Below are 12117 nucleotides of genomic sequence, written 5' to 3'. Positions count from 1 at the left end.
GTGGTCCCTACTTGCAAATCAATAGTAAATTGTAACGATGATTCCAGCTGATGAAGATGAATACGTCGAAACAGGGCCCTGTCCCGGTTTCTGATCCATAACTGAATTCTGACTTCTGCTCAGTGATTGAAACTAAGATCTTCACGTCAAATCTGACTATGGACTAACATGAACTTATCTCTACTCATAAACTCTTATCTTTAATACTGTAACAAATTATTGTGTTATACATATCCTTATGAGTTTGAGTTTGTAATCTCTGTTTGAGTTTGTAATCCTTTACAGAATACATACTTTTGAATGGATTAGTTTTTGTTACAATTGACTATTGATTTGCGAGTAGGGACCACTCCCACTGCTGAAACTTATAATGGCCAGAGTTCTTGGTTTGCTTTTTTCTTGGTATATTTAATAACAAGAATGCCAACTTATTTGGCTATAAATCACAATGTTCTACCTCCAGCATCAGAGGCAGTGTGGGGATTGCAGACGGACAGAATTCTTGCACCCCGGTCTTGATAGCGGGCATCCTGTGGGCATTTTGTTGTCTGCTGGGAGAACAGAGTGTTTGACTAAATGGCCTGATCCAGCAGCAAAGCTCTTCTTATGTGCAGGCAGTTTAAACAGAACACTCCGAGTTATATGCTGTTATTTGATCATTTTGATGCCTATGGGAAAACCGCAGGCCGGATCCAGGCACAAGATTCCTCTCCTCTCCTGCAGCTTCCAGCAACTGGTATTCAGAAGCATTGCTTCCTTTGAGCGTGGCGGCAGAGCAGAGCCATCCTAGCTAGGAGCCATCAGTTGTCTCCTCCTCCTCCTCCTCCATGAATTTGTCTAAATCTTCTTTTAAAGCCATCTAAGTTGGTGGCCATGACTGCCTCCTGCAGCAGTGAGTTCCATAGTTTAACACTAGGCTGCATGAAGAAGGACTTCATTTTATCTGATGCCAATGGTCTTTTAAATATCACGGTCCTGTATACCTAAAGGAGCGTCTCCACCCCCATAATTCAGCCCAGACACTGAGGGCCTTCTGGCGGTTCCCTCACTGCGAGAAGCCAAGTTACAGGGAACCAGGCAGAGGGCCTTCTCGGTGGTGGCGCCCGCCCTGTGGAACGCCCTCCCAGCAGACGTCAAAGAGAACAACAACGACCAGACTTTTAGAAGACATCTGAAGGCAGCCCTCTTTAGGGAAGCTTTTAATGTTTAATAGGTTATTGTATTTTAGTGTTTTGTTGGAAGCTGCCCAGAGTGGCTGGGGAAACCCAGCCAGATGGGCGGGGTGTAAATAATAATAATAATAATAATAATAATAATAATAATAAATGTTTTATTTATTACGGTATTTTAATATTTTGTTGGAAGCCGCCCAGAGTGGCTGGGGAAGCCCAGCCAGATGGGTGGGGTATAAATAATAAATTATAATATTATTATTATTATCACAGAAATTCATCTCAAATGGGTGAAACCCAACAAGCTGAAACATACATACTGAGGACCTTTCTGGGCCAATGAAATAATCCCACACATTTCTGGATGTGAAATTGCTGACTCCAGAACTTGCAGGAACCAAGAGACAGAGATAGAGAGAGTGAGAGAGAGAGAGAAGGGGAGAGAGGCTATAGATCATTGAACCCAGTCAGGGTCAGGGGAAATTCTGCATAGCTTGCATAGCATTGCACACTGGAGTCCAGGTTTTGTATCCGTTAGCAGGAGCAACATGACCCACATGAAATTCTGTGCATGCAGAGTCATAAAAGATGGGCATCCCTTGGGTATGTGCAAATCTGGAGATGGTGTCCCCAAATGTTTGGTTTGGACTGTGGGAGACAGGGCTGTCCAGCAACAGAGCTGCGTTGCTGAGGGGAAGCTGGTGGCCATCTAGATCAGGGGTCAGCAAACTTTTTCAGCTGGGGGCCGGTTCACTGTCCCTCAGACCTTGTGGGGGGTCCGGACTATATTTTGAAAAAGAAAAAAAAAATGAACGAATTCCTATGCCCCACAAATAACCCAGAGATGCATTTTAAATAAAAGCACACCTTCTACTCATGTAAAAACACCAGGCAGGCCCCACAAATAACCCAGAGGTGCCTTTTAAATAAAAGCGCACATTTTACTCATGTAAAAATACACTGATTCCTGGACCGTCCGCGGGCCGGATTTAGAAGGCTATTGGGCCGGATCCGGCCCCCAGGCCTTAGTTTGCCTACCTATGATCTAGATCAGTGGTTCTCAACCTGCGGGTCGCCAGATGTTGTTGGAGCACAGCTCCCATCACCCCTAGCTAGCAAGGCCAGAGCTCAGGGGTGATGGGAGTTGTAGTCCAACAACATCTGGGGACCCACAGGTTGAGAACCGCTGATCTAGATAGTCTGGCTCTACCATTAAGCAGTTGCCTCAGGCGGCAGTTGCTGCAGAGTGGGCAGGAACAGGGAGTTATTTGAGCATATTTCACAGGGCCAGCTCTAACCTAGCCAGCATCTTTTGGACGTAGCAAAGGATGCTGCCCACTTGACAGCATTGAAATAAGATGCATCTGACCATCTGGTGGGCTTTGACCATGGGATAGGGAGAGAGGGAATATCTTGTCCTTTGCCTCAGGCAGCAAAATGTCTTGGGCAAGTCCTATTCTCCAGCCCTGAGGTAATAATGCAGGATACCATCCATCTCCATATTCAAGCACATGATAAGGAGAGAACAGAAGGTCCTCAGCCAGAAACAGCCATGTTGCAGGCACTTTTAGAGCCAATCTAATGCCTTCCAGATGTTTTACGCTACAACTCCCATCAGTGCTGGCTAGAGAGCACCACGTTGGCAAAGGCTATTTTAGAGGATAGGATGGCAAGTTAAGCCAAGATCTCAGAGTCCTGATGATCCTCACAGGGACATGTCACCTTGGGCAAAGCTGCACCCCACAGCCTCAGTTCCTCCGTTTGTGAAATGGAGCCAAAGATAACACACTTTGCACTAGCTTTTTGGGTTCCAGGTTGTTGTATTTGCTTCGGACGTGCGCCAGAAGCCAACAGGAACAAGTGCAAACATCTGACTGTACAAAACGTTCATCATCACATCACCCAGTCCAGCATTCCTGGAGCTCTCCAGTACAAACAGGAAGCAAATGCAGATATTTAAAGAGAATAAAAACAGATCAAATCCATATACAGCAAGCCTGCACATGAGGAGAAATCAGATAGTCTGAAACTGATCCGGATGACAGCCAAGGACATGAAAGGGAGGAAAACACCACAGCATTGGGGCGAGATCTGCCTGGGGAATCAGCAGTGTGCTGGGCAATTCAATGGCTGTCAGGCTTGATCCAAAAGTCTCCTTTTGGGTATGGTGGCCCCATAGCCACACAAAAATTTTTACAGAGCAAGGCAAGGGCAGGTACTGATCGTGGCTCCCTCTGCCCCAGATGCCCAATGGGAAACCCACAACCAGGAATCGAGCACCAGAACAACTCCTGTGGCTTCCAGCACCTGGTATTCATGCGCATTGCTGACTCCGAAGGCAGACCGTAACTCTCCGGGTCCTCTCCTGCATGAATTTGCCTAATTCTGGAGGGCAGCAGGTTGGGACTGTTCATTGAGCCAAACTGTGCTTTGGCTCACAGCTGCCCCCTCCCCTCCTTTCGCCTTTCTATGGGGCCAGAACAGGGGGGAAGCTGTTCCCTGGAGTTCTCCGTTCTTATCTGAGGCTTCAGCGAGCATCTAATCTCTGCTGCACAAACAGGCCAGAGGCATCCTGGCTGGCTGTCAGCCTGCCCAACTCCTCTTCCTGGACCGCGAGATAAAAACCGCTTCTGACGCCTCCAGACGAGGCAGCCAGTTGTCGCTCTCTCCGATGACTGAGAAAGTCCTTCAAAGTGGCGTCCGCTGCCACTCTCGGTGCCAGAATCTCTTGCCCTCCGTAGGTTCTGCAGCCGTGAATAAAATGTGCATCAGGCTCTGCCAAAGTCCTGGTTGTTGCGGCTTTGAGAAATGGGACCACACTGAAGGATTTTCTCCAGGAGGCTCCTAGCCAGGAGGGCTCTACTCTGCCTCCACAGTCAGAAGCAGAGGTGCTTCTGAATCCCAGTTGCTGGAAACTGCAGGAGTGGAGAGGGGTCCTGTATTCAAATCCTGCTTGTGTATTTCCCAATAGAGGCATCTGATCTGGTTGGCCACAGTGAGAACAGAATGCTGGATGGAAAGAGCTGTTGAATACCTTCCAACATTTCTCCAATGAAAATTGTTGTTGTTTAGACGTTTAGTCGTGTCCGCCTCTTCGTGACCCCCTGGACCAGAGCACGCCAGGCACTCCTGTCTTCCACTGCCTCCCGCAGTTTGGTCAGACTCATGTTGGTAGCTCCGAGAACACTGTCCCACCATCTCATCCTCCTTCGTCCCCTTCTCCTTGTGCCCTCCATCTTTCCCAACATCAGGGTCTTTTCCAGGGAGTCTTCTCTTCTCAGGAGGTGGCCAAAGTATTGGAGCCTCAGCTTCAGGATCTGTCCTTCCAGTGAGCACTCAGGGCTGATTTCCTTCAGAATGGAGAGGTTTGATCTTCTTGCAGTCCATGGGACTCTCAAGAGTCTCCTTCAGCACCAGAATTCAAAATGAAAATAGGGGCATCCTATTTAACAACAACAACAACAGGTTGCCCCAGCCACTCTGGGCAGCTTTAAATATACAATGGAACCTTGGTTCCCGAACGGTTTAGTTGCTGAACAAATTTGCTCCCAAATGCTGCAAACCCGGAAGTAAGTGTTCCAGTTTGCAAACGTTTTTCAGAAGCCAAAACATCCTCCTGCAGCCAATCGGAAGCCATGCCTTGGTTTTCGATCTGTTTTGGGAAGCGAACGGACCCCTGGAACAGATTAAGTTTGAGAACCAAGGTACCACTGTATATATAAACATAACAAAACATTTAAAAACTTCCCTATGCCTTCAGATGTCTTCCAAAGGTTGTATAGTTATTTATCTCCTTGGCTTGCATAGCTCTATACCCTCCAATGGAACAGTCCCCCTCGGGAGGTTGTGAACTCTACTTCCCTAGAGCTTTTTAAGCAGAGGTTGGGTGGCCATCAGGCATGGAATCACAACTAAAACATCCTTTAGCTGGATGCTTGACTTCTGTTGATGGAGCCTAGAATAGCATTAGCTTTCTTTTTCTTCCCACATCACAGCAATGATGGGACTTGCCAGTCCCGCTTCCCCATCTTAGCTTGCTAATTGGAAGGTCGGCGGTTCAAATCCCCGTGATGGGGTGAGCTCCCATTGCTTTGTCCCTGCTCCTGCCAACCTAGCAGTTCGAAAGCACACCAGTGCAAGTAGATAAATAGGCACCGCTGTGGTGGGAAGGTAAACGGCGTTTCCGTGCGCTCTGGTTTCCATCACGGTGTTCCATTGTGCCAGAAGTGGTTTAGTCATGCTGGCCACATGACCTGGAAATCTGTCTGTGGACAAACCCCAGCTCCCTTGGCCTGAAAGTGAGATGAGCGCCACAACCCCAGAGTCGCCTTTGACCAGACTTAACCATCCAGGGGTCCTTTACCTTTACTGCTCACCCCATCTGGCCAACCCTACTGAGCTCTCAGTAAGTGGAAATCCTAAACTGAGAGGGAAAAACTCCCTTTCAGCTCTTAGTCAGACCAGGCCAGTCTTTTCCATTTCTTCCTCGCAAGTGGGTTCAACCTCCAGCACATTCCAGGCGGCTTGGAGCAAAAGCTTCTGGGCTGAGCACCTTCCTCATGAATCAGCTTCCTCATCACCATCCCTGATGCCCTGCAGGTTCCATCCTGCCCGAGGAATCACGGAAAAATTCCCCGGGTTTGCAGGTCAATGTGGAAGTCCTGTGTGGTGCTGTAGAAATGAGGGGAACATAAGAAGCAAGATAGGTGTAGGTTGCTAATGGTTTAGGGGGCTGGATGGAGCCCCTGCTCTCAAGACTGGCTGCAGGCCAGCTGCATTTTCTTGAGCATTTTGGCAAAATGCAGGAAATAAGAAGTGTGTGTGTGCGTGAGCGCATGGATAGAGCGCCAAATGGAAGGTTTGCCTCTGGTAAACACATAGAAGAAGTCTATCAGTGTTTCCTAGCCATTATAGCTGGTGCAGTGGTTAGACTAGGATGTGGGAGATGCGGGTTCAAATCCCTACCAGCCATGAAGCTGACCGTGCGTCAGTTAGCGCCTCTCAGCATAGCCTACCTCACAAGGTTGCTGTTGCACACCATGCACACCAATTCATGCTCCTTGCTGGAAAGGTGGCGTATAAATGTGATAAAAATGAAAATAGCTAATTGGCAGTGTATCAGTTGCTGCAGATCACATATGGAGAGAGTGGTCTTGAACCCAGGTTCTGCTTGTGGGGATTCCAATGAGCATCTGGTTAGCCACTGTCAGAAGAGGATGCTGTCTTCAATGAGCCCCCGGCCTGATCAATTAATGGTGGGGGGGTAATTGACACATGATCGTTGGGTCATCATCCGGCAGACCCTTAGCCAGTCATGGTGGGGAGCTGATTCTGGCCCATCAGGACAGAATAAGGATGGTAAGCGAGAATTTAACCTGGAGTCAGGGCCTGGCGATGGAAGTAGCTAGCTGTTCTTACGGGTTTGCCAGGTAGGATGTTGTTGTTGCTGTTTAGTCGTATAGTCGTGTCCGACTCTTTGTGACCCCCTGGACCAGAGCACGCTAGGCACTCCTGTCTTCCACTGCCTCCCGCAGTCTGGTCAAACTCATGCTAGTAGCTTTGAGAACACTGTCCCACCATCTGGTCATCTGTCGTCCCCTTCTCCTTGTGCCCTCCATCTTTCCCAACATCAGGGTCTTTTCCAGGGATTCTTCTCTTCTCATGAGGTGGCTAAAGTATTGGAGCCTCAGCTTCAGGATCTGTCCTTCCAGTGAGCACTCAGGGCTGATTTCCTTCAGAATGGATACGTTTGATCTTCTTGCAGTCCATGGGACTCTCAAGAGTCTCCTCCAGCACCAGAATTCAAAAGCATCCATTCTTCGGCAGTCAGCCTTCTTTGTGGCCCAGCTCTCACTTCCATACATCACGACTTTATCCAGGTAGGATAAAGCTGTCCAATTCCCTCAGGTGGAGGGAAAGTATCCCGCAAAGGGCTAGAGGTGCTTTTGCAGGAAAAGGAAAAGTGGATGGTCCTTAGCTGCTACTCCTGTGTTATTGAAGGCGATGACACTTTGGACCCCTTCCAACTCTACAATTCTATGATTCGAGGAAGAAATTGTTTTCATATAAACAGTTCTGTAGTGGAGGATTGCAAGCACAGTTCGTGTTTAAACCTGAACTGGCATTTCAGACAGAAAATCAGTACTGTGGCTTTAATGCTGAACCGGTCACGCTTTATCCCGCTCTGAGCGTTTAATAAAAACACCGTTTTTGTTTCCATTGTGCCTCGGCTCTGATTTACACCTAGTGCAGGGAATGAGTTGTCACAGGGGCCCCCCAGTATCAAGAGTCCTTGCTGTGGGTTTAAATGATACGTTGCCACCTATAGAGAATCCCCGGATTCTCGGTTGTTAGGGAAGCAACCAGGGTTAAATTCCCTTGGACTCTGTCCTGTTGCCCTGGTCCCATCTTCCTTGAGGGAGGGTGTCTTGGCAAAGAAAAAGGAGCTAGCTGTGTGTGTGTGTGTGTGTGTGTGTGTGTGAGAGAGAGAGAGAGAGAGAGAGAGAGGATATGCTATGAACTCAGTGGGACAATTAGCCTGATAATCACAGGCGTTAAGAGAGCTTTTAAAACGCAGATTACCAACCCAATGGGCATGTGGAGCTGCTGAGATCTGTGCAGCAACACACAGCTTTGGATTTTAATCAATCCGTAACCATGCTCAGCTTCCCTCCTTATTTCCCTCTGCCTTACCAGAAAGGAAAACTCTCCTCAAAGCAGAGAAAATGTGTTGCACTCAGATGTGTTTAGGTTTTTCTTAGACTCAACGGCTAATATATGTCTTTGACGTGTGCACCCACGTTTGGACAGGTTTGTTTGTCCCCCTCCACTTGGGGCCTCAAAAACACACCCCTTCCCTGATTTTGATGGCTGACTTGATGGACCTTGAGCTGGATTCAGGGAGGTGTTTGTGGTGTTCTTTTTTCCTTTTTTTTTTGAAATAATTTTTATTTAATTTTACAAGTGTAGAATTATGACAATACAAAATACATATCCATATTTAGAGATTTCTCTGAATCTCCAGACTTCCCACCCTCCACTCCGTGGCTCCTACGGTCAACCTTTTCAACTGCATATTCTTTCCTAATTCATATTTTATATCTCTCCAAACGGTCCATGGTATTTTGTTTGTGGTGTTCTTCATCCGCACGATGCAGGAAGACACGCGGCAGGCATCCTTTGGCTAAGATGGGTCCTTTCCCCCCACAGCAAATAGATGTGGGACAGTGGTGGGGATTTTGGTAGTGGCCAGGAAGGTTTAACCCCCTCCTCTCCATATGGCACAGCGGTAATACCGATTGTGGCTATTTAGAGAGAGAGAGAGTTAGAGGTGCAGACTGCCATGATCCAGCATCTTGACTAGTTTGCTTTATTCCTGATTTATTGCAGCTCAGGGAAATGAGAAAAACCTGGGTGCCAGAGAGCCAGTGTGGTGTAGTGGTTAAGAGCAGTAGTCTTGCAATCTGGTGAACCGGGTTCGCTTCTCCGCTCCTCCACCTGCAGCTGCTGGGTGACCTTGGGCGACTCACACTTCTCTGAAGTCTCTCAGCCCCACTCACCTCACAGAGTGTTTGTTGTGGGGGGGAGGAAGGGAAAGGAGAATGTTAGCTGCTTTGAGACTCCTTCGGGTAGTGATAAAGCGGGATATCAAATCCAAACTCCTCCTCTGCTTCTTCTTCTTCTTCTTCTTCTTCTTCTTCTTCTTCTTCTTCTTCTTCTTCTTCTTCTTCTTTTTCATTTGGAACTGTCTGACAGCACTGGCTACCCATTAGTTTTTGGGCCCAATTTTGACCTTTAAAGCCTTATGCAGCTCACGATGGCCTCTCCTCCTATTCACCAACCCAGACCCTGTGATCATCATCTGAAGCCCTTCTTTGTTTGCCTATTCAACAAGAGGCCCGGAGCGCGGCAACATGAGAACGGGGCCTTTTCAGTGGTGGCTCCCTGCTTGTGGAATGCTCTCCCCAGGGAGGCTCGCCTGGTGCCATCATCATATATCTTCAACCACCAGGGAAATCATTCCTCTTTAACCAGGCCTTTGGCTTTAAACTATGCACTTTTAGAGTTGGTGAGATGTTTTAATGTAACCCCCCTTGGTTTAATGCATGTATGTGGGGTTTGTTGGTGCTCTTTCACTTTTTGTAAGTTGCCGTAATGATGATGATGAAGTCTTCTTCTTATGCCTTCCTTCTCCTTCTGGATTAGTTTGAAGATGAAATTCTGGACATCTGCCTCCAGCTGTTGGACACCAACCCCAAGTTCCTCCGAAACCAGGATAAGGACTGCTCCCGACGCAACAGCCCTGTCTATATCAGCAGGGTAGTGAGTGCCATGGTGAGTTTGGAGCAAGAGGGCAGGCCCTCCACGTGGGTGACCTCCTCAGCTTCTGCCCAGTCCTAAGGAGATGCTCACGTTGTCTTCTGCCAGCCCCACAGAGAGCCGAGTCCTCCTCACACACTCGGGGGGCTTTCCTGCAAAGCTGAGATGGCCCAAACTCCTGCCCACGGGCTGGTTGCAGAATAAGATAACACGGAATTATGTGTTAGGGGACATTTGCGTTCTGAAACGTGTATCAGAGATGCTGCTGCCTTTGTCTTACTTCAGGTAATTCGTTCTACAAGTTTGTCAGCAGGGCTTAGGAGTCCTTCGCCTCCCAGGTTTTGAACCTTAAAATTGGGGTGCGAACATCATGCCCTTTTAAATCTCAGAATCCTAGCATTGGAAGGGACCACGAGGCCCATCTAGTCCAGCCCCCTGCAATGCCAAAATGCTATTTATTTCTTTATGGCTTTTGCACGACTCCCCATAAGACAAGCTTCTCTGGGCAGCATACAAAGGATAAGAAAAATTATGCAATTATGAAGGTGTAACATCGAAAAGAAATACAGTCGTACCTTGGAAGTTGAACAGAATCTGTTCTGGAAGTCCGTTTGACTTCCAAAACGTTTGGAAACCAAAGTGTGGCTTCTGATTGGCTGCAGGAAGCTCCTGCAGCCAATCGGAAGCCGTGGAATCCTGTTGGACATTTGGGTTCCAAAAGAATGTTCGCAAACTGGAACAATCACTTCCGGGTTTACAGCGTTCAGGAGCCAAAATGCCTGAGTTCCAGGGCCTTCGGGATCCAGGGTCATCTTTTTTGGCAATCACTCGTAGCCGAGTAAGATTGTCTTCCATAAACACGGTTTTAACAACGAGTCCGTAAGTGACTGTGGAGGCCAATTCTGGATCCACACGTCCTTCCACAGTGGGGACATTGGTTTCTGGGTGGGAGTTGATCATGGTGTGGATTAGCCAAGTGTGCCTTCCTCTTAGCACGTTTCTCCCTTGCGTCCTGAGTTCGAGCGTCTTCAAAGCCCAGGACACCTTTGGTCAAGGCTGTTCTCCAACAGGAGCACTCACAGGCCAGTGTTTCCCAATTGTTGGTGTTTATACTACTTTTTTTATAGATTTGCCTTGAGAGAGTCTTTAAACCTCTTTTGTTGACCACCGGCATTACGCTTTCCATTTTGAAGTTCAGAATAGAGTAGTTGCTTTGGAAGACGATCATCAGGCATCCGCACAACATGGCCAGTGCAACGAAGTTGATGTTGAAGAATCATTGCTTCAACACTGGTGATCTTTGCTTCTTCCAGTACACTGATATTAGTTTGCCTGTCTTCCCAAGTGATGTGTAAAACTTATCGGGATCCAGGGTACAACTATAAAGACAATAAAAGCAGAGCTCACAGCACCATCAAATAAATGCAGGTTTTAAAAAATGGCTCTGTAAGTTGTTTTGAAGATGAACAGGGGGAAAGACCACAAAATGGTGTCAGGCAGGCCTCCCTGGGAAGGATATTCCATAACTGGGGTGCCCACTGCATTTCATTCAGTAGAGGCACCCAGACTGGGACCTCCAAAGAGGGCCTCAGGCTTTGGGCAGATAAATAGGATCCCTTGGCTCCAGGCTGTTTTGCACCTGGACTCAAGAAACCCCACCCAATCTGTGCAAATGGTTCCTTCATTTCCTGAGCCACCTGTCTACATCCTCCTCCTCTTGTTGTGTCTTGGGCTGCAGGTGAACTGCAACGATGACCAAGGCATCCTGTTTGGACGCTGGGACAACCAGTATGACGACGGCGTGAGCCCCATGGCCTGGAACGGGAGTGTGGACATCCTCCAGAGGTGGCAGAAATATGGGTGCCAGCCAGTCCGGTACGGGCAGTGCTGGGTCTTTGCCGCTGTGGCCTGCACAGGTGAGGGGTCCTCAGTGAGGAAGCAGAAAGGGGCTGCCTCCTTGGCTCACCCCCATCACAAACAGCATTTGGGGAATACCATGGCTCTGTTGGTTTCTGTGTGCTGCCTCTGTGCAGTGCCCTTGGAGTCACAGGACTCTGTTTACATTCCTGGGATTCCAGACTGTTGGAAGTCTCACGGAAGACAGGAGACGGATGTGATGTTTACTGGTTTCCTGTTCCTTTGTTTTTCGGTTGCTCTCTGCTTTCACAGAGAGAGGGTGTATTTCTTTTCTGTCTGCGTAGCTTAGTAATAAAACTCTTAGCATGTAGCTCATATTTCTCGTCCTTCCCTGTGCTGGATACTCCGCGTAATGGGGAAACGTGCTTGGAGCCTTATCAGAGGCTCAGGTCGTTAATCACATCGGAGGCGATTTTGGAGGACTTGACCGGAGGAGTCGCTCAGTCGAATGCAAGTCCGACAGGCTCCTCCATGTCAAAACACACACATGCTCTCTTTTTTAAGTGTGTTGGGGGTTCTGGTATATGCTACAGCCCCCTGTTCCACTGTTCTCTGTAGCAGGGGGCCGTTTCCTCACCCTATCCATGGGGGACCATGCCCAATGCACACCAGGGCACACCAGAGGCAAACTAATAATAATAGATTGTGTTGGGGGGGCTATTGTTTTGTTGCTTTTGCTTTTGTTTTAGCTATTTATTTGTGTTTTTAA

At 48.1% G+C, this 12117-nt stretch overlaps 2 protein-coding genes across 4 annotated transcripts in view; one reads left to right on the top strand and one right to left on the bottom strand.

The window, feature by feature from the left end:
- LOC308480030 (uncharacterized protein) overlaps nucleotides 1–12117 on the bottom strand; it is a 164451-nt gene that overhangs the window by 124919 nt on the left and 27415 nt on the right. The gene's annotated exons all lie outside the window — the stretch shown is intronic.
- The window catches only part of TGM2 (transglutaminase 2), a 65537-nt gene that overhangs the window by 29455 nt on the left and 23965 nt on the right, over nucleotides 1–12117 (top strand). For both annotated transcript variants that reach the window (XM_081011194.1, XM_081011195.1), the window contains 2 exons: nucleotides 9378–9506; nucleotides 11230–11407. In XM_081011194.1, the coding sequence (XP_080867320.1) occupies nucleotides 9378–9506; nucleotides 11230–11407 (307 nt within the window). The remainder of the gene's footprint in view (nucleotides 1–9377; nucleotides 9507–11229; nucleotides 11408–12117) is intronic.

This window comes from Podarcis pityusensis (genome assembly GCF_964106645.2).
Source record: "Podarcis pityusensis genome assembly, chromosome: 6".
In the NCBI taxonomy this organism is placed as follows: Eukaryota; Metazoa; Chordata; class Lepidosauria; order Squamata; family Lacertidae; genus Podarcis; species Podarcis pityusensis.
Note: the sequence above shows the minus strand (reverse complement) of the source record. Positions and strands in the feature narration are given on the sequence as shown.